This window comes from Gymnoscopelus microlampas, assembly GCF_963454915.1.
Source record: "Gymnoscopelus microlampas genome assembly, chromosome: 1".
In the NCBI taxonomy this organism is placed as follows: Eukaryota; Metazoa; Chordata; class Actinopteri; order Myctophiformes; family Myctophidae; genus Gymnoscopelus; species Gymnoscopelus microlampas.
Window position 1 is genome coordinate 3,798,002 of NC_139962.1, and position 26,893 is coordinate 3,824,894.

Here is a 26,893-nt window from a genome sequence, read left to right on the forward strand (position 1 = left end):
TATTCTTCCTTTGTCCATGTAGAACAGGGGTCGGCAACCTTTTCGACATGAAGTGCCACGTTTTAATTTTCTTGATAGTCAGTGTGCCTTAAGTTTAATTATGACACCACATCAAAAAGTTATATTTCCAACTGATTTTGATTGTCCATATACTGTACATAACTGTTTTTCTTCTTCTTTATCGGGATGTAATGATCATTAGACTCAGATCAATAACCCACTTATCTCCCAGACAATTTGCTATGTACCCTCTACACCAAATCTCTTCTCCTAAAATAGCTGATATACAAGCTAGAGATCTTGTAGATCAGTTGATTTCAGCAAATGCCCCCCCCCCCCCCCCCCCCCCCCCCAATAACATAGGGATGCTAGGGATCAGTGTTATTATTGTAACAGCTCTACAACAAAACAGAAAATATGAAAGAAAGAGAGAGCATATGAAACTTACTGAGGTGTGGATGGTCTTCAGGTTCCTCCTGTTTAATAGAAATGTCCCTGGCTGAGTCTGGAGAGTTCATCTTCACCTGCAGTCTGGACTCCACACACTGGTCTGAAATTAAGCAATTGAAAAAGGACTTTGTTAACTGAAGAAAAAAATAACAATAATATTTGCAGAAGGCAAAATGGCAAAGACCAACTCTCCAACATATGAATCTTGGGAGCAAAGATTATAGGATTCATATATTAGGGAAGAAATCCTTCGTAATTTAGGATTGCACAAGGAAGAATGTGTCAAAAGGTGGATTCCTGCGATGCAAATAATGGTCTTAAGTGAATAAGCTGAAAGTAGCCAATCAGTTTTTCCATGTTTCTGCAACCAGACAGAGTGAGCAATTTGTTTTAATCATCAGGATATAATCATTGTCATGATATATTTTGTCATGATTATTTCTTAGTAAAATTAGATATTGTGACAGCCCTACAACAGAAGAGAAAATAATAGTGGGTGGTCTTCAGGTTCCTCCTGTTTAATAGAAATGTCCCTGGCTGAGTCTGGAGAGCTCATCGTCACCTGCAGTCTGTCTTGTTATGGACATGACAAACCTAAAATGCTGTTCTACCACAGTATTGGTGAGATGTCAGCTATACTCCATATGAAATATGAAATCTAGCCTAGCTGTAGCCCTGAAACATGACTGTTTACATTTATAACTGCCACATCTACATAAACATTTAGATTTTAAATATAAAGTGCTGACCCCCGAGCCACGGATGTAATAAGTTGAGGCGCAAAAGTTCTAAGTACCTGTATCTGCCGTATTGTTCAATAAAAAGCATTTTAATCCGATCGGCGGCCATTTCTCTTTTTCTTTTGGTAATGTATCAGAGTGTAATACACCTCCCAACCAGTAGTGTTTCATAGTTGAAAGCATCAAAGAGAATTCGGAGACAATGGCCGGCGATCGGATTAAAAAGCTTTTTATTTAACAATACGGCAGATACAGGTACTTAGACCATTTGCGCCTCAACTTATTACATCCGTGGTCAGCACTTTATATTTGATATCTGAACGTTTATGTAGATTTGCGCTGCAGTAATCTGATTCCTGGTCAGTCAGTCTATCATAGCAGCACTTGATTCTTGCAGCCCGAGCCCCACGGGCATCTGCTTCTTTCACACCAACAGGCAGAATACGTAAAGAACAGCGATTTGTTGAGTATTAGCTTGTCTGGCTCCTAGTTTATCGAGTTGAGAGAGCAACTGCACACGTAGCCAGTAACAGAACGGTCATTGCGGTGAGAGGCAAGCATGCAGCCAATACACAACAACCATTGTGCAACACAATGGGAACAGTGAGGTGCTAGACCAGCGCTGGTCGGGGATTCTTTTTTTAAAGAGGTGGTGCCATGATTTTGCACTTTTTCTGTTTTTCATGAGTCTATGAGGTTGATAGAACTTCATTAAGCCCCCTGGTGGTGTTTTTTTATGGTGTTTTATGTCTTCTCTGACTATTTTGAGTTTCTTCCTGGAGGCTGAAACCTTGAGGGTCAAACGTGCCAATAGGAAAACAGCCATTTAATGACACAGTAAAAATATACCCTTCCCCTCATTATCATAACACAACAGGTGTGGGCATGAGGAGGAGGAGGAGGGACTAGGACAGGTGGGTGGTGCTAAGGTGGTGGAGGAGGTGCTAAGGTGAGAACCAGGTATACTTGATGAACTGGAGGCGTGTCCACATAAAAACATAAACACTTTCTGTCTACACTTTTTTGAAAAAAGATCTTCCTCCTAGTATAACCATAATACCTGATGATTATGTTTTAGGGGGGGAAAAAAATCACTGAAAATCACGGCACCCCGTCTTTAAATACATAAACCATCGGTCGGCGAGATCGACAAGCCGATTGCTAGGCCCTTCTGACCCCCCTTCCGGTGCCTATGGTGTGTGCACCACAAGGCAACATGGCCAATTTGTTTAATGATCTATAATCATTGGGATATTATCATATATTTTGTCATGACTATTGCATAGTAAAATGTTCATATTGCGACAGCTCTACAACAGAACAGAAAAATATTTAAGAAAGAGAGAGAACATTAAACGTACTGAGGTGTGGATGGTCTTCAGGTTCCTGTTTAATAGAAATGGCACTGGCTGAGTCTGGAGAGTTCATCTTCACCTTTAGTCTGGACTCCACACACTTGTCTGAAATGAAGGAATTGAATAAGGACTTTAGGGTTCCGTGGTTCTACTTCCCCTAAAACGGTGATCATTAGGTATTATTAACCCATTTGGACCTGAGGCCCATTCTAAAAACGCCTTCTAAATCCTGACCTTTTTTAAGTTTTCTGAAAAACTTCAAATATTTATTCCAAAATGACAAACAATGTACAGTATGTTGCTATATACTGTACATAACAACAAGAACCCTAAAAGGGGTTCCCGTCCTGAAAGCTATAGTTACAAAAACGGGTTCCCGCCCAAAACGGGTTAATATATGAGGAAGAATGTTCTTCCAAAAATTGTGTTAAAAATATTTTTTTATGTGGACAAAACCCACCAGTTCAAAAGATACAGGCCTATGGCCCTATGTCAAACCATCTATTGCTTGTATGCATATTATAGACATGATGCAAATTCAACTGATTTTTTTTTTCTTTTCAGCATGTAGAGCTGAATTAATATTACCACTGCGTGTTTGCCGTTTTCATAAGATTGTGATGTAACAATAAAGTTTATACACTTTATAATTTGAAAAATAAGGAGAAATCCTTTGTCAATTATAATAACAGCAGATAGGTGAGTTTGGAGCTAAACTGTAAATTTGCAGCCCATGAACAAGACAGGGAGATCATTTCCAATGCCATGCATTACCTGGATGGTCATTCTAGGTCTGACACAATACAGCATGACAGATGTTTAGTTGGTATAAGGATTCAAGGTGCATGAAGACATGGAGCTCTAACTTCACTTGACAATCACATTAACATTACAGACAGACTCTGTCTGACAGAGTAAAGATACTACTGGTGGTTTTAGGCGGGTGCAGTTATGAAAAAAAAGCACCTTACCCTTAACAAATTGCAACAAAACGTTTTTCAACAGTTTTTTGTAGTATTAGGTGTCCTTAATAACATACTAAAAGTTTACCCAAGTTTGATCACTGGAAAGGTGTTATTTTCAAGATGGCGTCCAAAATGGCCAAAAGATCTTTAAAATAACCTAACTCCTTCATTATTTATCCTAGACAAGTACTTTTTGTGTCTAACCCTATGTTTTGGGGTCATAGAAATCCACAGGACTTGTCAAAATTGCAGAGATACATTTAGATAATTGTGAAATCCAATATTTAGTTTTTGACTCTATTAAAACCCTCTGAAATGTTTCAACTAGTTATATTTGTTTTACAGGAACAAGGCTTCAAGATATCCTCAAAACACAACAAAACAATAGTCACAATTTTCAGTCATTCAGAAGGTGGCAGAGAAAGAGAATATTGTCAGTTGATATAGTATTGCTTGCAATATTGAAACATTTTGGATAGCTCTGCGGATCAAATGTGAATCAAACTGTCATCTTGTAGACACAAGATTTTGAAAAACATTAGGAAGGCAATCAGTGTGAGTGTGTAAAGAGGGGTGGCTACGGAGGTTAGTGCAGAGCTGTCAGAACCCATTTCTCTACTGGGTGCCTAGGCAGAGGGGAGTATGGGGGTGGGGTTGTGTGAGGAGGTAAAATGTGGTCTGGTGTAGAGTTTAGTGGGCCTAGGGTTCCCCTCAGGTGGGTACAGGGGAGTATGGGGAGTGGGGGTCACTGGATTGCTCCCTGGGCACTTGGAGCACAGAAGAGCAAAGTTATAGGAGCCAAGGAGACCCTGAGCTTCTCCTCTCCCCCATGTCCGAGGTGCAAAACCTTCAACAGTTGGCTCAGACATGTCCCATTAAAGCTATAGTGGGGCACTTGGGAGCTCAGGACGAGTGCTCATAGGCAGTTAAAGAGAATGGGGCTTGTCAGCCCCTGATGCACGTTGTGAATCGCGATAGCCAAATTCCAATTTTCAAGTGTCCATCCTCAAGTCCTCCACTCCCGCCTAAGCCCTGCCTCCGAGCGAGGAGGCGAGGAGGCAAGGAGCGTCATTTTGAAGTGACAGCAATTATGACGTGTCACACAGTTGGATTGCTGGACTATTCCAGAGCTCGGAGGGTTATCATGTGGAGGAGGAGAAATTATACGCCACGCATTTCAATGAAGACCGTTCCCCAAACGATACATGAAAGATACACTTGTATCTTGCCAGATTTCACTCCAAGTGGCTTAGGGAGCCTGCGCTCACCTCACGCTGGAGGACAGAGCGAGGAGGAGGCAGAAATTAAGTTTATGCGTTAGGCTGAGAGGAGTATTCCTATGTCGCCTGGCTCACTGGATAGTCCCACTGGTCCCAAGTGGACCTCCATGCTGGCTCCTATGCCCGAGATGGGCACTCGTGAGTGGGCATAGTTAGTGAGGAGGGACCCCCCCACCCCCATAGTTGTGGTTGTAAGACCTCCACGTGGTGCATGACTGTGTGTCAGGCAGTCAGGGGTGTCCCTATGTCTGACTGGCTCACAGGAGAGTCGGTGTCTGGTTGGTGGCTGACCATTAATATTCCCAGGGGCCTCCAGTGACTTATCATTATGGCTCAGAGCGTCCTCTGCCCTCAAATCAATTTTCAAAGTTAAAATTATCCAGAAAAAAATATCAAAGTTCAAGGTTATTGCCAGCAGTACCAATCACAAAATAAAAGACATGTGAAATTAATTTTGCACTAAAACCCCACACAACTACTACAATCTCAGGAATAAGATGTCTGTGACAAGCAAATCTGAACCCTATCCGGCCACACTCCTCTACCAGCCCTACCCAAGACAGTAGACATTAAATGTTGTGATAGCTCTGTGCTGACTTGCACATCCTCTCCAGGCCCATAAGGGGCCATTTCCCCACTGTAATATTTGCTATTAAAAAGGTCTTAAGAGTCATTAAATTGTAACTTTAGAAAGGTACAGATACCCTGTACACTTATACTTTATGTTGGTTTGTACTGTTGAGTGAGACCCCCAGTTTGGGAACCACTGCCCTAGTGGACCAGGATTATTATTTAATTTCACCTTTACATACAAAATAGTGAAGAAACTTCTCGGTAAGGAATTTGTTCCAAGATTTGTGTAACATTCCCAGTTTATCACTTACAGCCATGTTTTTACAAATGTCACAGTACCACCCAGTAATAATGAATTTATTCCTTTTTGGTATGAAAATAAATCTCCTGAAAGCTTCAACAGAATGTGAATTACCAAATCACCAATCCTGGGCATTATGTAGAAAAGGGAGAAATGTCCAATTACATTGTTATATATATATATATATATATATATATATATATATATATATATATATATATATATATATATATATATATGTGGTTATAACCATGCTTATAACCAATTCCTTTGTAATTAAACTTGTAATCACTTGACTATAATTTATATATGCTAATTGGATTTCAAGATTACCAAAACATGGGGTTAGGCACCAACATTACTTGTCTAGGATGAATAATGGAGGAGTAATGGTCTTTTTAAGGAACTGGCGGCGGCCATCTTGAAAATGTTACCTTTCTAGTGGTCCGATTTTGGTAAACTTTTGATATGTTATTAAGTACACCTAATACTACAATAATCCATTGAAAAACCTTTTGTTGCAATTTGTTTTGGGTCAAACCATAACTGCACCCGCCTATTTACAGGCCGTGACTTGAGGATCTGCTATTGAGAAAATAGCAGATCTATAAGCTGACTACATCAGAGTGACATTTATTTTTGCACTCGCAGATTTGTCTGGTCCCAGGCTAACAAAACCATATTAATGCTGCTGCTATGGTCTGGAGATATTGTTTGTGTTTATGATCACCTCATAACAACATAACAGCTATTAAAGTAATTGGATTTATGTTCCAACATATGTAGCCCTGAAACATGACAGTCATGGAACCGAGAGTTCCTGGTTTAGAGTGGTGTTCGATTTGTTTACATTGCCAACTCTCACATGTACATAAACGTTCAGAAGTGCTTTATACCCCTGAGCCACGATGTTACAAGTTGATCCGTTCCGTGATAAGTACCCGTATCTCCCGTATTGTTCAATAAAAAGCTTTTTAATCCGATCATCAGAGTGCAATACACCTCCCAACCTTTAGTGTCGCATGGTTGAAAGCTATGGAGAAAATGGCTGGTGATCGGATTAAAATGCTTTTTATTGAACAATACGGGAGATACGGGTACTTATCGCGGAACGGATCACTTACCGTGGTTTACCGGTAACATCCGTGGCTCATGGGTAAACACTTTATATTTGAAATGTGAACGTTTATGTACATGTGAGAGTTGTAAATGTAAAACAAATGGAACACCACTCTAAAGCAGGAACTCTCGGTTCACATGATGTGAACCATGGCTAACATAGATGCAAAACAACCTGAATGAGTTGATCTTTATACCTGCTGTGTTTCAGTGGTTGAGCTGCTAACAAACGTCCTCCTGCTGCTTAACGACGACACTGTTTAGAAACGACACGTTTTACTTTTCTTTGCATTTTACTTTGATATAAATCTATGGTATTTTAAAGTGTCAACAACAGTCAGTCAACACACCATGCTGTTTACACTACTGCATTGTGGCACTAGAGCAGTGTTGCCAGGTTTTGTGAGAGAAATAAGCAACCAGGTCTAGGAAAACAAGCCTATTTGAAAAGAGACAATCTACAAGCTCACTACACGTTGTGACTGTGAGCTTGTAGATCTGCTAGATCTGTTATTATCTTTGAAACATTTTAACAACACAAATCTGGTGCGGGGGTCCCTGGCACAAAAAACGCAACTCGCCGTAACTTTTTATATTTACAAGAAACATTACTTATAATAAGCAGACATGGCAACCCTGCTTTGTTGTTCTTCTTCTTGTCTGGCATTACAAGGAAGTTGCGTTTGACTCCAATGAGCAGGCGCGCCGCCTACTGGGCAGCAGAAGAATAAGAAAATGTGGCACTAACAGATTCCCAAACTTTTCAGACGTGACCCCCAAGATAATGACATTGACATTTGAAATGGGGACCCCCTCACCCTGACAACTTAAGCACTTGGCATTGTAGGAGTTGAGGCATTTAGTTAGCATTACATACAATTAGTATCCCAACCTGAAAATGTAGCTATCTTCTATTTAATAGAGAGCTGGAGAGACACCTGTTACTGAACAAAAGTGGGTTTCAACCTTTTTAATGCCAAGGACCCCTAAATTGATATACATTTGGCCGCGGACCCCCATCTGGAAATGTTTTGTGCCAGGGACCCCCAGAAGCAATGATTTGAGTTAAAAATGTTCGCTTATAAATATAAATATAATATTCAAAGATATGCACAAATGTTCAAGATTTTTTTTTAATAGCAGATCTACAAGTTCATAGCGCGGCACTCGGTGCCGTGCAATGAGCTTGTATATCTGCTATTTTTGAATAGCCAAAGCTAAATGGTTAAAATGATTGTGACGCTATGTTAACTCATTTTGTGCATTAGTTTACATTAGTGTCCTATATCGTCTGTCGGGTGGAAACCTCGCATGTCCAAAACTAGAGTGTGAATCAAGAAAAACGTTGACCTGTTTTGATACTTGACCCTCTAAGATCTTTGCCAAGGTGGAGAGGTTAGAGATAGGCCTATAGTTGTTTGGGTCACAAGGGTCGCCAGCCTTGAGAAGAGGGGAAACATTTGCTTGTTTCCACTCTTCAGGTAAACTTTGAGTGGATAGAGAGATGTTGAACATATCAGTAACAGGTTGGGCAATGACAGCCGATGATACATTTAAGAAAAAAGGGTCAAGGCCATCTGGGCCAGCAGACTTTTTAGGGTCTAGGGTGGACAGGGCATGCAGAACATCCGATACCAGGATGGGAGAGAAGTCAAAATTGAAATCCAAAACAACAGAAGAGTCGGCGTTTTCCTGGGCATCTTGCTGAGGAGCATTGGCATTTTGCTCATCAAAAATGTGTCCCGCCCTTTTAAAATGCGAATTGAAAGCATTAGACATATTTTTTTTGTCGGAAATAAAGGACTCGCCAACCCGAATCTTAGGCGGGGGGCCTGCTGCTCCTTTCTGTTGAAGGGTTTTGACTACTCTCCAGAAAGTACAGTGATTACTGGAGGTATCAGTAGTGAGAGATAAATAATGTTCCGATCTCAACTTCCTAGTGAGGACCGTACATTTATTTCTCAAGACACGAAACAGAAGCCAATCATGACTTGATTTTGACTTTCTTGCAAATGACCATTGCCTATTTCTTACATGTATCAGATCAGCCAGGTCCCTAGAGAACCAGGGATTTGCTCGGTTCTTAATTCTGATTTTTTTGAGAGGTGCATGTTTATTCATCAGATAGAGAAACTGTTTGTGAAAGAACCGAACAGCCTCATCCATTGATGGAAGGACATGCGAAACCAATCAACTGCAGCCAAATCATGAAGGAAGGCTTGTTCAGAGAAGTGTTTAAAGCAGCGCCTGATAACAGTCAGGCCATTGGTTTTGGGCAGCTAGTATTTCTGACACATGCAATAGCACAATGGTCACTCAAATCATTAGCAAACACACCAACTGAGACATATTTGTGCGCTGCATTTGTTCAACCACAGTGCGTTTGAATCAACCACAGTGCCTGTGGTTGATTCAAACGTTTCAAGAGTGGAGAATGTTGCTCTGCCCTCTGTAAAACGGGGCCTCAAGTTTACCCCAAAAGGCTATAAGACAACATTAACGCCACCCGGTTACACATATATGAAAATAAAAAATTGCCTGTCAAAATTGGAGATGAACATACAGACTTCTTCCCACAAGGCAGAGGGGTGAAGCAAGGCTGTTTTATGCAGGTGGTCCGGTCATACTGTATCCTACTAGAGAAGGTCTTCAGTAAAGCTTAGACATTCTTCATCAGTACTGTCAGACCTGGGCCCTGACAGTGAATATGAAGAAGACCAAAATTATGACCTTCCAAAAATGATCACGGTTACAGAGAAATTACTCAACATTCAAAATAGGTGGGACCCAAATAGAACAAACAAACTTCTATACGTATTTGGCTTCCAAAGGAAACTTCTGTTCAGCTGTGAAGGAACTCAAAGAGAAGCAAAAAGGGCTTTCCATGCCATCAAGTGTTCAGTTCAAATCCAATTTACAATCAGGACATGGCTCAACATATTTAATTGGGTTATAGAATCCATAGCACTGTATGGCAGTGAGGTATGGGGCCCTTTATTAGAAAGTGATTGGGCAAAATTGGACAAAAATCCAGTTGAGATCCTGCACGCAGAGTTCTGCAAAACTATTATCCTGGTACAAAGAAAAGGCAGAAACTCTGCATGCAGGGCTGAATTAGGCCAATATCCTTTACTTCTTAATATACAAAAATGATCTATTAAATTCTGGAGCCATATTAAAAAGAGTGACCCCGCCTGTTACCATTATAAAGCCCTTGTCTGCCAAGAGTTGAACATAGAAAGGAGCCTCAGTCAACTGGTCCTGAAACTAGCTGACCTTTCACCTTCTGACATCACAAACCACAGCCAGCCTCAGTGCAGCTACACTATCACTCAGATGATTAGACCTAACCACATTCTAACTAAAGATTAGACCTAACCACATTCTAACTAAAGATTAGACCTAACCACATTCTAACTAAAGATTAGACCTAACCACATTATAACTAAAAATTAGACCTAACCACATTATAACTAAAGATTACACCTAACCACATTATAACTAAAGCTTAGACCTAACCACATTATAACTAAAGAAAAAGATAAATACATCACTTATTGGAATGAACGTACACAATCACAACACAAAGTAGAAACATATTTGGCCCTAAACAGACGGTATACTGTGGCAGACTACCTAAGCACAGTAACTGATAAAAACCTGAGAAAGACATTGACAATGTACAGGAAACAGATGTACAGACAGAGACTGACCCCTACTTGATAAGATATAAATGAACAGTAGTGTTACGACCTTATAAGGTCTAGAGGCTATGAAGAGGTAAATATATATATATATATAAAGAGGTAAAAATATCACAAACCAGAGGAACGGAAAGAGTTTACAATTTATTAATAGGATCAAACTTAAATCTACAATGGATTATTAAACAGATTAGGGAAAGCACAAAACGTCAGGGTGGCCAAAGCCAAAATACTCCAACCCTACCTGAAAAGAAAACCTAAACTACACCAAAACAAGAGTTACAGTCTAGGCCGTCGGCTCTCAAAGTAGGGTCCGGGGAACCCCAGGGGTCCTTGGAGGGGTTCCAGGGGGTCCCCAGCAAAATGTGTTATAGCATCACAATCATTTTAAAATCACTTCAACCTTTTATACTATCGTTATTCAAAAATAGCAGATCTACAAGATTGCCATGAAAAAGTTTGAGAACCACTTATAGGCTACCTAACTAAACAAAACAGGCTCAAAACGGGGAACAAAACAAATGGCGGCACACCCCCTACCAAGCTTCCCTTGTCTAGTACACTCAGGTGAAGGTTTGGAACATAGTGAAGTGAAGTTTCCTATCTAATAAGTGTCTGTACTTTAAACACACAGTATTAAAGTTACCTTTACGCACTAAACAGAAAAAGGTATGGCACACAGCCTATATAGACCTACAGTAGTAAACACCAACTAACTAACAGAAAGGGTTCAGCACATGGAGGTGACTGAGGGTAAACGGGTGCATTTCGCCTTTCCGACATGTTGCCTTTCCGACGTTAACGAACCCTATACCTAACCCTAACCGCACGCGGAAGCAACTAGTCGGAGTGGCGAGATGTCGGAATGGAAGGAGCACCCCAGGGTAAACAGGACTGAAAAGGAGCTTCTCCCAGGCTTTTATGCTGGCTGGGCTGAATGAGGATGAAGCCCAGGTGTGTCTCCAGACACCACACCACTCCTCCAATCTCCACTCCACCCTCCAATTACCAAATGGGGCACTGAGAACACTCAGAGGGTTAAAAACAATATGAGGCCACACAGGGCCGTAACACATGTCATCAGTGTTTCCCATTCATTTCATAGACTGCAGTGGCCCACCGTTGTCTAATTTGGGTGGACCCATCACCCCAGATCACCCTAGAAGGTTCAGGTCCACCCATAACCCCGGACCACCCTGGAGGGTCCAGGTCCACCCATCATAGGGAAACAGTGATGTCATAATGATCTTAACACATTCATTATCACACATTATAAATGATTACATAATAAACTAGAAAATGTGCTCCTCGGAGCACAGGTCTCCGCCAGGTCAGGAAGTTGATAGTATCACACTAGAAAGTATTTATCCTAATTCTGTCTTACCTATTGTGTTACATATTGTGATGTCACGTGAAGCTTGACCAATCCAAGGTGTTCACAGACGGACGGACACAAGGACGGACTAAGTGAAAACATACTCTCCACCATGCCTTCGGCCTGGCGGAGACAATGACCAGGTCGAACTGGGCGAAACACCGGGAAAAGACAGAGTCTGCACACTAATTCTCGTTAGCCATGGCTAGCTAATTAACATTTTTTTAATTGTGTAAAGGACACATTTGTGAAAAAGGTTGATGATGTCATCATTTTTCTGCTGTTATTAGTGTGGTTGCCCTAACAGGGCAACCAGACTATAACAGACTATAACAGACTATAACAGACGCTATAACAGTCCACTTTACATTTTGGCCTATAACTCTTGAACCGTAGGTCATAGAATAACCTTTTTTCCCCTAGATTCCTTGGGTCAAGACGCAACTCCCAATATGCGTCAGGATAGATTTTCCGCCATTTAGAATTTTCTTCAAAACACACTTTTAGCTCCTCCTCCCACATATTTTGTCCAAATTTCACAAAAATCGGTACACATGATCTCTGGACCCATGCGATAAGCATCTCCAAGCGGAATTTTGATAGTCCATACCGTTCGTCCGTAAATGGCTTCCAAAGTTAGCGGGAGGTTTTACAAAATAGGCCAAAAATCACAAAAAAAAACGTCCGGTCAATTCCAAATTTGTCACATGTCAAGGGGTGGTTTACTCAACAAATTCCCAAAAGCATTTCCACTTTGATCCATAGGGGGCGCCACAAATACACAAAACGTAACGTTTGATGCAAAAACATGATTTTAGGGGGATCAATCCTCTCAAAATGAAATAAAAGCGATATCAGGAGTGACGTGACAATATGATTGGCCCGTTAAATTTGTGGGAGGGGCCTATTTATTTAGTGGGAGGGGCCTATTTCCTAAAATCAAAACAGCACGTATCACGAAGGCGGGATCCAATCGGCACCCGATTCGAATGGCACGCGACCGGCGTCGGCGCAACCACACTTTGCAATTTCCCAGAATTGCGACGTGTCTAGTTAGTATTTAAAAGCTGAATGGACACACATGTATTTACTCCTCTCTCCACCAGGGGGCAGCGATGACTCTCTGCTTCTCTGAAAACACACCCAGGTGTTCTGTGAAAAGACAATAAACCAATAAGAATCAGAATGTATTAACTGTGTGAACATGGTGGTTAATGCTTTAACATGATTTATGCTATTAATAGTTAATAGATCATGAACAAGTTATTAGTAGGCCTAAACTACTTAAAAACCTAACCTTCCCTGCAACTACAGTAACCATCAAAGTAGAAACAACTCAGTCCATTTAAACAACATTTGACCAATACTTTGTCAATAGTGTATCTTAGTAGGAAGGGCAGCTCAGTTGGTAGAACCCTCTCCTTTGGACCACAAGGTTCTGTCTTTGATCCTGCTAGTGATGGAATGATCAGTGTTTTCAATGAGCTGAATCATTGGTACAGTTCACTGAAATGTTGTGTTCAATGTACTGAATCATTGGTACAGTTCACTGAAATATTGTGTTCATTGAACTGATTCATTGGTACAGTTCACTGAAATATTGTGTTCAAATGTTTGGTTCAGAGTTTGGCTGCATTGTGTCGTCTCTTCACTTCCTAACTGAGTCACCTGAACGTCCTCTCAGGCTATGGGATCTAAACTCCTGCGTCATGTAAAACATGTTTATATTTGATTGATGATGAATGGTCCAAACTACACAGTTCACAGAGCACCCCCCCCCATCTGACCACATTGCCATCAGTGTTGTCTGATACAACAAATCATTTGATTATTACATTTGATTATTAGATTCATTATTATAAGAAATTAAGCAGAAGACACATGATAATGTGAATTCACACGACCGGAATGGTTTACCAGGCTAGTTGTTTCACTTCTTACACAAGCATGTTGTTTTGTGTATGTTTTCTAGTTGAATATGTGAACAGGGCCGAAATTGTTCACATTTGACTTGCAATTTGTTTGTACTATTGCACTCTTCTCCTTTAATAAATAATCCAGAATAAAACTCACAACAATAAAATATAAATGCACAATAAAGTGCTGGGTGCGTAATTACTGTGAGTCCTATCTGAACTAATTGTTTGTCGACTACGCCACTTTTGTTATAGAGGGAAGTCCCCTTTGAATACACTTTAACTTCTTCTTCAGGCTTTCACAGGTTCGAGGTTAACTGGTAAGTTTCAATACTTTTGGTTTTGAGAATACAACACTGGCATGAGAATATCCCTTTAAGAAACTGGACACGAATACAGTGTATCAAAAAAAGGTAAGTCATATTTATTGGGTCCCTAATACATTGGCTTCTGTGCCTTAAAAACAATCAAATAAACACTATACTAATAAAACCTATATAAACATACAAAACACAATTAATCTACACAACAACTATAAAATAAATTATAAAGTTGTGCAAATTACGCGGGGCTTAATCACAAGGGTTCCTTAGCATGGGGGGTTTCTGTGCAACAAATACTTTTCAAGTAAAGTGCTGTGCCAATAAAGTGCTTCAAGATACTCAACACGGTTTGTTCAGGGGTAATGCTGCATGTCCATATATGGGGGTAAGATGGGAAAGGGTTTGAGGCCAGTCGTCTTCGTCTTCTCTCTTCTTTCTCTCCGCCTGCAATTATAGAGATCTAGACCAGTTCACTGTGCATTTACACGATACATTTGCGTTGTCTCAGGCAGTGGTTATACAGGGATTCAACGTTGCTTGTTCGAATACTCACTCGCCAGCCAGGTTTTTACACCTGGCGCTGAGTTGGTTGCGTATGCAACGTTATCGCCACTTTCCAGTCTCAGCGCTCCTTATATGGTCTGGTCTCACTCGTCTCTCATATGGTCTGGTCTCACTCGCCTCTTCCTCCCCTTCAGTTCGATCGCTTTCTCCTCTTGGTTTCTCCTTTGAATGTAGGCACACCTCGGCTTCCAAACTCCTAGGTGGCTGGTATGTCTACTTCATCTATGCACTCCTCTACTCCGTGTCTCGGCACAACCTTCCCCTCTGCTGTCCTTCTCCTCACTGACGCCTCTGTCACTTGGGTGCTCTGTTCTCCCTTTCAAACGGTCCCGCCTCCGCTTTTGTACCTGCCAAACCACACCTCCCTCTTCTTTCATTTGTCCGTGGTGACAGTCTGTCTGGGGACATTGGCCATGACCGTGGCCTTGGGCGTGACCGCGTGACTGCCGCTCTGCCACTCAATGTCTCTCAATACATGTGACCAGGGGATCATGGGGAAAACAATTATAAACAATACAGTGCGTAATAATAATTGGTACAAAAATAATAAGATGGTGGGGTTAAATGAGGCAATTATACACATTAAGCACCAATAAAAACAAATTACAAAAGTTTTAAGAACCCCTCATTTCACCCTTGTCACATTCCCCCCTACTTTTTCGTTGGCAGTCCCTGGCAACTGGTTCTAAACGTCATGCCCGTACCTCTCAGGTGGCTGTCCTTGGTTCGCTCTTCCAGAGCGCCGCGGACCTTCAGGTTCCCTAGGACCGGGGAAAAACCCTACATAAGGCGGCCATATTGGTCCCACCGGTTCGGCTACTGGGGCAGGTTCGGGGCTCTCCATCGGTGACCTGGGGGCTATACACACTTTCAATGCATTCCTATGGATCGTTCTATCTCGCCCTCCTTTTTCAGGTCGGATCCTGTATACTAGGCCCGCATCCCCCACCCTCTCCAATACCACAAAAGGTTCTGGGTCCCACCATGGGCCCAGTTTACCTTGTCCCTGTCGGTTCCGGTTTCGTACCCACACCCTCTCTCCAGGTAACAATGGTGGCATACCGGCTCGGCGGTCATAGACCTGTTTACGCTGTCCTGCTATATGCACCATTTTTTTCTCGGCTGTCCTATACGCTGTGGCCATTCGTTTCTGGTGATCTTGCACCCAATCTCCCACTCCCATTCGATTTTGTGACAACGGTACTCCTAATGCTACATCTACCGGACGCCTCAGGTGGCGACCAAACATTAAGTACGCAGGCGCATAACCTGTCGCACCATGTTCAGTATTGTTATAAGCGTGTACTAACTCAGGTAAGTGTTCATTCCATCTGCCTTGGCGATCAGTATCTAGAGAGCGCAACATGTTTAACAGTGTTTGATTAAACCTCTCCACCCCCCCATTACCAGCTGGGTGGTAAGGGGTGGTGCGACTCTTAGTAATACCGTATGTATGACACAATTGCTGCATTAATTCGGATTCAAAATTCGGGCCTCGGTCCGAATGGAAACGAGCCGGGCAACCGAATGGCTGAATAATATGTGTCCAAAGCGCACGGACAGTCGTGGGTGCAGTTTGGTCACGCGTTGGAATAGCCCAACTGTACCTGGTGAATAAATCGGTTGCTACAAGAATATTCTGCCATGCGTCATTCGGCCTACCTAATGTGAGAAAATCAATAGCCACTACCTCCATAGGATACGATACTTCGAATGGCTGTAAGGGGGCCCTGGGCTCTATCCTGTCTTTCAGTAGGCTGCAGGCAACACAACCTCGCTGGAACTGTCGCACCGCCCCCTCCATGCCCGGCCAGTAGAACCGGCGCCGAAGCTGCGCCAAAGTCCGGTCCACTCCGGCGTGTGCCGAGGCCTCATGGAGTCCTTTCCACACCTCCTCTCGTCGCGCCCCTGGACAAACAAGCTGTAAGTAACATTCTTGTGTATGCTGATCAATCACTTGCCTATACAACACATTGTCTCTGATGCGCAACCGGTCCCACTGTCGTAACATTTGCCTGGCTTCCCGTGACCAACTCCTCTTCTCCATAAGGGTAGGCAGTTTCCTCCGCTCTACGCAACTCTTCACCATCTGGATGTCCGGATCTCGATCCTGTGTTCCCCGCCACTCAGCTCCAGCCCACCCGTCCTCTCTCTCCACCGGTGCCAACTCCACTACGGCCACTCCTACAGGTTGAACAGGGAACCTAGACAGGGCATCTGCGTTCGCATTGCTTTTTCCAGGTCGGTACTTTATATCATAGGTGAATGATGCTAGCTGGGCTGCCCAGCGCTGTTCCACCGCGCCTAGTCGAGCTGTTTGAAGATGCGCAACAGGATTGTTATCTGTATAAATCGTAAAATGAGCGCCAGTTAAGTAATCTTTAAATTTTTCGGTCACTGCCCATTTAAGTGCCAAGAGTTCTAATTTAAAGGAGCTATAATTTGCATCATTTTGTTCGGTAGGGTGTAGACTTCGGCTGGCGTAGGCGATTACTCGCTCCTGGCCATCTTGGACCTGTGCCAGAACGGCGCCGAGCCCGCGGCCACTCGCATCAGTATACACTACAAACGGTCGGTCATAATCTGCATAAGCCAGTATTGGAGCCTGCGTAAGGGCAGTTTTAAGAGCATCAAACGAGTTTTGGCATTCAGGGGACCACTCTATTTTACACTGATGGGACTTCACATCATTCGGGACTCCGATCAACAAACTATTTAACGGCCTAGCTATGGCAGCAAATGAGGACACGAAGCGGCGATAATAACCAGCCAGACCTAGAAAAGCGCGGACCTCGCGGACAGTCGAGGGTGGGGTCCAATCTCTTACCGCAGCCAACTTTTCAGGGTCCGGGCGCACTCCCTCTTTGTCTACAACGTGGCCCAAGAACTTTACCTCCGGTTGGAGAAGCTTGCATTTATCGAGGCGCAGTTTCAATCCGTGTCTCCACAGCCGCTCGAAAACCTGGTCAAGGTGCTGCATGTGAGAGGAAAAGTCAGGTGAATATACAATAATGTCATCGAGGTACACTAATAATGACTCTGTCACCTGGCCACTCAAGCATCGCTGCATTAATCTTTGGAAGGTCGCGGGGGCGTTACATAAACCGAACGGCATACGTTGGAACTCGAACAGTCCTAAAGGGGTGGTAAACGCTGTCTTTTCTCGATCCCGAGGGTCCATACCCACCTGCCAATAACCGCTGGCCAGGTCGAGTGTGGAGAACCACTGAGCCTTGGTCAGGCTTGTTAAAGTCTCTTCAATCCGAGGTAAAGGGAAGGCATCTTTGTGCGTCACGGCATTCAGTTTACGGTAGTCGACACAGAAACGCCAGCTGCCATCTTTCTTCTTCACCAGGACAATGGGCGCTGCCCAGGGACTGCAACTCTCTTTTATCACTCCCTTGTCCAGCATGTCACTCAATAAGGTCTTCATTTCTCTATACATGGAGGGCGGCAGCGGTCGGTGCCTCTCGCGGATGGGTGCCGCGTCTCCAGTTGGTATTTGGTGTTGCACCACGTCCGTCTGCCCAAAATCTTCATTATGGACTGCAAACACCTTCTTCCATTTACACATCATCGCATGCAGCTCTTCTCTCTGCTGGTCAGGTAGGTCATCTCGCCGGGTCAACGCCTCCATCTCCTCAGGTAAGGTCTTCACGGGTCCCTCGTCTTCGATGCTCACCAGGGACACTTCCACGGCTCCGTCGGTTCCTAGGGACAGGTTCAGGTCTCGTCGTCCACGGACGTCGGCCTCCTCCACTGGATATAGCTTCCCTAACTTTTGATGTCTGCCCACGGTCACGCTATACGCGTGGGGGTTGCAGATGCGCACGGGGACTCGGCCATTACGCACGGTGACCAACGCTCGGGCCACTCCCAGATCAGTTCCTTCCGGCATGGCCTCCATCAGGGCCTCGTATTCGGCTCCATTTGGACCTTTCCAGGCACGGCCCCATACTACTAACTCACTGCGGGCGGGGACTCGGATTCTCCGTCGGCCGACAGGCCACACATAGCCCAATGCTCCGTCTTCGTGGGTCACTGCCTCCACTCTCCTACAGGCGGCGAATGCTTTTTTCCATGGTGTCCTCTCCTGTTGGCATGGAAACACAGACCTCCCAGAGAGTTTAAATAATGCATGCCACACTGCGTGGACTACGTTCATCCCAATGATCAGCGGCTCAATACAATGTTCATCTTTTACAATTACGATTCCTCTTCCCGGTATTTTCAGTCCTTCTAATTCTAAATCGAATATGGCATAGCCAGAATAGGGTAGATCAAGGCCGTTTGCTGCCCGTAGGCTAAACACCAGAGGCCCATTTTCCATTTTATCTTGCGAGAACTTTTCGTTAAACAAACTCTGCTGCATCAATGTGACTTGAGACCCCGTATCTAATAAACCCCTCATTTGGACTCCCCCCATTGTTATCCCAATTGTCGGACATTCCCCCACAAACACTTCATTGGCCCTTAACTTTTTTTGTGAACGTTGCACCTCTGCCCCCCGGACCTCGGCGACAGGGCGTACTAGTTTAACTGACTTCGGTCGGATCTACAGAATCTCGCTATATGACCCGCCTGTCTACACTGGCTACATATCGGCCTACCTCCTTCATCCCATTCGTAGCGCTGAGAGGCCGTATACCGTCGCTCAGGTGGCGGTGGAGTGCGCGCTCGTGCGTCATTGGTGCCAGTGCGGAGGAGCGGTCTGATTTCCTTCATGAGTTCCTGCGTGAATCCTTGCATTTGAGTTTTTACGTCGTCCATGATTTCCTGTTTTAATTTTTCTCTCCAAGCAGGGTCCTGAGAAGGGTAGGGGACAGAAATAGGATTAACAGCGTGGCACGTTATTTCAGTAGTTCCATGTTCAGCAGCTAACAGGTAGGCTTCTTCGCGTAAAGCAGCAAAATCTTCATCTGGGTGTCGTCGAGCATATATTTTTAAGGCTTGGCCCAGGGGGCCCTCAGCTAAACCCATAACAAACTGATCACGAAGAATGGCTTCGGAGGGAGCGGTGCTTGGGTCGTGCTGCCGCAGCCCACAAAACAGCTCTCTAAGTCTCAGGGTGTAAGTTTGTACATTCTCTCCTGCGCGCTGTGCGCACCGATAGAATAGTGAGCGCATTTCTGCGACAGAGACAGTTTCTTTATATAAAGCATCTAAGTATTTAAAAACTTTTGCCACTGTGTCGCGTTCGCCCTCCTCAACCACACTAATCTGCCGTTTAGCTTCGTTGGTTAGCGTTTTAATTATAATAGCAACTTTCCTGATTTCTGGTAGTTCCTGGGTACTTAATAATCCTCTAATCTGGTCTTTCCATTCCCTATATTTACTCTCGCCTTCTGTTCCACCAAAGGTGGGTAACCATGGGGCACCGGGATACACCGCCATCATCATCATTCTGAATCCGTAAAGCAAAAAACAAAAAGCAACAAAAACAACAAAACAGTACAGTTTCTCTTAAGGGTATTCTCATGTGTTTGTTCTCAACCAGTCCTGCCGCCAACGCCAAATATGTGAACAGGGCCGAAATTGTTCACATTTGACTTGCAATTTGTTTGTACTATTGCACTCTTCTCCTTTAATAAATAATCCAGAATAAAACTCACAACAATAAAATATAAATGCACAATAAAGTGCTGGGTGCGTAATTACTGTGAGTCCTATCTGAACTAATTGTTTGTCGACTACGCCACTTTTGTTATAGAGGGAAGTCCCCTTTGAATACACTTTAACTTCTTCTTCAGGCTTTCACAGGTTCGAGGTTAACTGGTAAGTTTCAATACTTTTGGTTTTGAGAATACAACACTGGCATGAGAATATCCCTTTAAGAAACTGGACACGAATACAGTGTATCAAAAAAAGGTAAGTCATATTTATTGGGTCCCTAATACATTGGCTTCTGTGCCTTAAAAACAATCAAATAAACACTATACTAATAAAACCTATATAAACATACAAAACACAATTAATCTACACAACAACTATAAAATAAATTATAAAGTTGTGCAAATTACGCGGGGCTTAATCACAAGGGTTCCTTAGCATGGGGGGTTTCTGTGCAACAAATACTTTTCAAGTAAAGTGCTGTGCCAATAAAGTGCTTCAAGATACTCAACACGGTTTGTTCAGGGGTAATGCTGCATGTCCATATATGGGGGTAAGATGGGAAAGGGTTTGAGGCCAGTCGTCTTCGTCTTCTCTCTTCTTTCTCTCCGCCTGCAATTATAGAGATCTAGACCAGTTCACTGTGCATTTACACGATACATTTGCGTTGTCTCAGGCAGTGGTTATACAGGGATTCAACGTTGCTTGTTCGAATACTCACTCGCCAGCCAGGTTTTTACACCTGGCGCTGAGTTGGTTGCGTATGCAACGTTATCGCCACTTTCCAGTCTCAGCGCTCCTTATATGGTCTGGTCTCACTCGTCTCTCATATGGTCTGGTCTCACTCGCCTCTTCCTCCCCTTCAGTTCGATCGCTTTCTCCTCTTGGTTTCTCCTTTGAATGTAGGCACACCTCGGCTTCCAAACTCCTAGGTGGCTGGTATGTCTACTTCATCTATGCACTCCTCTACTCCGTGTCTCGGCACAACCTTCCCCTCTGCTGTCCTTCTCCTCACTGACGCCTCTGTCACTTGGGTGCTCTGTTCTCCCTTTCAAACGGTCCCGCCTCCGCTTTTGTACCTGCCAAACCACACCTCCCTCTTCTTTCATTTGTCCGTGGTGACAGTCTGTCTGGGGACATTGGCCATGACCGTGGCCTTGGGCGTGACCGCGTGACTGCCGCTCTGCCACTCAATGTCTCTCAATACATGTGACCAGGGGATCATGGGGAAAACAATTATAAACAATACAGTGCGTAATAATAATTGGTACAAAAATAATAAGATGGTGGGGTTAAATGAGGCAATTATACACATTAAGCACCAATAAAAACAAATTACAAAAGTTTTAAGAACCCCTCATTTCACCCTTGTCACATATACACTTTTATACATTAAAACTGTATGAATGTATGTAAAAAGGTTTAGTACAAAGAAAGAGGAAGTGAACCTGGGTGTGTGGGAGGAGTCTAAAGATCGTCATTGGTTGTCGCCGTCGGCACCAGAATACGACCTGATAGAAGAAGAAGAGAGACAGTTAAAACAGACACACAAATAAATCCTATGTACTGTATTGTGTGTATTTCTCCATAAAATGCATACATGTACACACAACACAATAACACAATAACATTAGGGTTCAGTCATCAGGGTCACATGTTGCATCAGAACTAATGTGAACATTTGACTCTTATTTAAGACTAAATGTGACAACATAGAACACACTTTGACCTCTAACTAGGTCGTCTAAACTGGTCTAAACTGGTTAAGGTTCTAAACCAATATAAACCAGTTTAGGTTGTGGCTTTACATGTGTGTTTGTTTGTTTGTTTGTTTGTTTGTTTGTTTGTTTGCATTTATGTGAGGGTTCCACATGTCATGTGATCCTCTGTTGATCTTACCTAATTTATTCCACTGGTAGTAGATTAATTAATGAAACATGTTAATTAAACATGTTCATTAAACATGCTAATCACCTCGTTTCTTCCACTGGTAGTAGATTAATTAATGAAACATGTTAATTAAACATGTTAATCACCTTGTTTCTTCCACTGGTAGTAGATGAATCCAGACAGGAACAAGACCAGACCCAGAACCAGACCTGATGCTCCCATGGCCACCTTGTTCTTCACTGACTCTGGCATGGAGAAATCTGACAATACAAATATTATTTGAATGATATTACATTACATTACATTACATTACAATACCATACAATACAATACAATACATTATACATTCTATAAATGCTATAAATATCTTTATACCTGCAGCCATTAGTAAACAAAGATGATGGACCTGATCTAGACAAGTCACTTAAGCTCTAAGTAGGTGAGGCTCCTGTCATGACCTTCTTATTAGAATGGTTACTTTTTTAGGATGTTTTAATGTATTTGTATTGATTCTTATTTCTGGTGTCTGTATTATTATTGTGTCTTGTTTTTAATTGGATTGCTGTGTTTCCTTTCTGCAAAACAAATGTACCTTCAGGTACAAAAAGAGAAGAATCCTTGAACCCTTAAAACAGAATGCAGTGTAACACAACACAGTAGATTACAGTAGAATATAGTAGAATATAGTAGAATGCAGTAGAATACAGTAGATTACAGTAGATTACAGTAGAATAGAGTAGATTACAGTAACTGACCCCAGTCCATCTTGATAGGCGCGGTCAGGCTGGGATGTTCCACCATGCATGTGATCTTCTCTCCTGATCTGTAACACACACACACACACACACACACACACACACACACACACACACACACACACACACACACACACACACACACACACACACGTTTTTCTAATGATGATCCTCTTCAAAAAGCACAGCATGTTTTCTATGATCAGTACCTACGCACAGGTGCCTCCTCTGCACCTAACTAACTACTAAACTAAACGATTAACTATTATATTTAAATGTAAGATCAAAAACACAACTACAATTAGGCACCATAGCACTAGACCGTTATAGGCAATAAGATAAGCTTATACTGATATTTTCTCCACCTAAAATAATCATGACGTGCGTGTGTCCTCAAGTTGAATGTGTGTCCATGTGGATCTGCTCAGAGCTGAAGCGGCCCCTCCTCCCCGCCCGGTCTGGCAGTGAGTGAGCAGCTGTTAATTAGCACTAACATTAGGACAGATTGTGAAAGTAGACGATCTACACGCTGAAACGCGCCGCGCTTCGACACATTGATCCGTTGATCTTTGTTATTATTTAGTTTTTTGGAGAAAAAAAAAGGTTTGACTATTTTTGTGTAGGAGCGTGAATGCCCCGCTGGGCTCTCCTCCGCTCTAGTGTTTATTGTGTATTCCACTATTCCCTCCCCATTGCAGAAAAAATAGGAAGGCAAGAGAACTTAGCAACGAGATATGCACGTTATAGCGTATTCCTGTGTGTGTATTCATGTATAGCACACTCGCTCTCGGGTCTCTGTGTGCGTTCGTCATGCTTGCACGACGACGAGCTTGCTGCGTAGTTGTGTCTGGAGTAGACTGATGATAAACACGGGACTCAAGAGGAATCGTGTGTGTGTGTGTGTGTGTGTGTGTGTGTGTGTGTGTGTGTGTGTGTGTGTGTGTGTGTGTGTGTGTGTGTGTGTGTGTGTGTGTGTGTGTGTGAGACTTAATATTGGCCTACCAATTAATGGGCAATTTTCAGCAAGTGAGTAACACTTGTTTTGTTTTTAAAGCATATACTGTATGTATAGGTGTCTGGTGTGTATTTCGATGTATACCTGGGTGTGTACTCCAGGTAGGAGTGGTACTGGTAGTACCAGTAGAGGTGTGTATTTCTATGTATAGGTGTCTGTTAGGTGTGTACCTGGGTGTGTACTCCAGGTAGGAGTGGTACTGGTAGTACCAGTCTCCATCAGACAGCTCGTCATTAGAGGAGAGACCAGAGGTCAAAGGTTCTTGACCTATCCACCAGGTCACCAGGATCACTTTAGGATAGAAGTCGTAGCTGCTGCACCTCAGCATGTGAGTGTGTTCACCACGACGAGGGGGAGTCTCTGCCTTCAGACTCACTTTGGGCTCCACTGGATAAATAAGATCATTATTATTATTATTATTATTATTATTATTATTATTATTATTACCCGTATAATATAACCGTCACAGGAAGTAGGAACATGTTATTATCATTAATGATTGTATATCATCCAAATGATCCCAAAAGCTGCAACACACTTGTTCTTCAACCAGCCAAAATGTTCACATTTCCCGGCTCTCCCCCGTTCTCCTCTCCCTCCATTGACCCTCCAGTTGCTGTCTCACATCCTAGATTACTATTTCTATGCATGTGATGTATTACCTCATGTTTACCTTGCTTACTGTAAATCTCTCTGGATTAAGAGAGTCTGATAAATGCCTACATTGTAAATTGTAACTGTAAATGTCAGTGTTTGGCCACCAGATGGCACCAGAGTACTGTAGATTGTACTATAGACCCCTTAACAGACGACGTCATACTGGCTGCGTGCAGCCAGTATGCGCGCAACGAAACCCATTATATCAGGTCTCGTTAGGACGCGTCTCACTAGCCAACACACACAAGAGGGGGTTGGGGTGTGCTGAAAGCAGTGCACCCCGAAACAGGTTGGGAATTGATTGCGTGAAACAATCACCTGTGCGTCCAGGCTCAATGTTAGTAAACAAATAATTGGTCTATAGTCTCTACAGTTTTCTACAACGTAGAATACATTTATATAATATCATTTAAACATACATAAATAATACACAGTTACACAGTGCTTTACATAAACAACAATAAACCAAGCAATATCATTGTATGAAAATGATATTGCTTAATAAACAAACAAAACAATACTCATAATCCTGTAAAATATTGTGATTAAAAACATACAAACAAACTAGTTAAGACAATAATTAAAATATAAAAACAGGTGGTGAAATGATGAAGTGTATAGAGGTGTGTTTTAGCCTGCATGGTTCTTTTTAACGATAATTTAAAAACATTAATCCTGGTGTCTTTGTTTTAGGCAGGTCATTATATGTAGGTGAAAACACGCCTATAGATCTATGTTTCATTTATACTACTGTACGATGGTGACACCACATGTTGTGAGCTTGTAGATCTGCTATTTCCACTGCGTGACAGCCTGTTACAGTATAAATCAAGAGGATCTGAAATGTTTCTCAGCAGATAAAGAAATATGTAATAATTATTATATGATCAATATTAACACCATTAATCATCTCTGAATAGAATCATGTGATTTCATGTTATAGTTTATGAGGTGATGAGTGTTGAGTGCTGCTCTGAGATCAGCTCACCTCTCTTGTTCAGAACAGATGAGTAGTAGTTCTCAATGTTGTGTTTGCAGAATGCCTCTCGGTTTGCTCTCTTCCCAGCCAGTGCTCTAGGATCTTTATTGAGGCGCTCTGCGTTCTTCACACCAAACTCAGTGTATCCAACATACTGATCTACTCTACTGTCCCACCTGAGCAGCTCATCACCATCGAAATTCCATGTGTATATGTACTGTATGTCCTTCAGCTCACTGGAGTTATACACACAGCGGTGAGTGTCATAGTACACATATCCATCTGGAAGTAGTCGACAATGAAAAAAGTCATTAATGTTCAGTTTTATTCATCTGTATAATATCAACACTAGGCTAACTGCCCCCCATCAGCCAAATATGTCTCTACATAAAGTCTACAATAGGTTCAGGATGTGAAATCTGGCATTAAAATGTTTTAGGTTTTGTTTCTCTATGTGTCCAGTTGTCTAGTGCGGCTGTCTGTCTGTCTGTCTGTCTGTCCGTCCAGCTGCTGGACTCTAATGTTGACCAGGCATAAACTGTATCCCCCCCCCCCCGCACCTGTGTTGCGGATGCAACATGCGTGCGCACATGTTTGCATGTATGTATGCAACATACATGCGTGCGCGACTCATGCGCGAATGTTTTGTATTAATTAATTAATTATTTAATTAATTTAATTAATTTAATTAATTTAATTAATTTAATTAATTTAATTAATTTAATTAATTTAATTAATTCATTAATTCATTAATTAACCGATCATAAAACAATATTAACAACACACTCTACCATCCTTCAGTGGTGGAAGAAGTACTCAAATGTTTTACTTAAGCTAAAGTGTCTGTCTGTCTGTCTGTCTGTCTGTCTGTCTGACTATCAGTCAGATAACAGAGATAACACTTGCAAAAAGGTTGTTATTTAGAGAGAGATATGCCTCACAATATGAATACATTCTGATTTTATTTTGATGGTAACTGTTGTATAATCGTATTATCTTGGATTTTGACATAATTCATGTCTTTATATTGAAAATCCAAATAAATAAGTAAAGGGGTGTGTGTGTGTGTGTGTGTGTGGGGGGGGGGTGTGTGTGCGTGTGCGTGTGTGCGTGTGTGTGCGTGTGCGTGTGTGTGCGTGTGTGTGCGTGTGTGTGTGTGTGTGTGTGTGTGTGTGTGTGTTCAACCGATTTTTTTTGTTAATAACTATTGTGTTAATAGTATTCATGTAGCTTTCACTGGTGGTTTCTTCAAGGAAGTGCGAACGGTGTCCAGCGCGGCTTTGCAGAACGCCTGCGCACCCAAAGCTACATCATAAGCTCCT

General features: G+C 42.6%; 1 protein-coding gene and 1 long non-coding RNA gene across 2 annotated transcripts; both read right to left on the bottom strand.

The window, feature by feature from the left end:
• Window positions 1-426: 426 nt before the first annotated feature.
• Window positions 427-7,141, bottom strand: LOC311063980. The gene is made up of 3 exons (XR_014602660.1): window positions 6,981-7,141; window positions 2,552-2,650; window positions 427-550 (listed from the first exon to the last, which is right to left on the bottom strand). It is a non-coding gene; the product is annotated as an uncharacterized lncRNA (long non-coding RNA).
• Window positions 7,142-12,910: 5,769 nt separating this feature from the next.
• On the bottom strand, window positions 12,911-26,525 carry LOC311049197 (H-2 class II histocompatibility antigen, E-S beta chain-like; the record flags this gene model as incomplete). The annotated part of the gene is made up of 7 exons (XM_084062689.1): window positions 12,911-13,014; window positions 21,724-21,786; window positions 22,312-22,425; window positions 22,921-22,988; window positions 24,106-24,322; window positions 25,581-25,853; window positions 26,513-26,525. The coding sequence occupies 6 exons, from the start codon at window positions 26,523-26,525 to the stop codon at window positions 21,743-21,745; spliced, it is 729 nt and encodes a 242-aa protein (XP_083918815.1). The 3' UTR covers window positions 12,911-13,014; window positions 21,724-21,742.
• Between the last annotated feature and the right edge of the window lie 368 nt (window positions 26,526-26,893).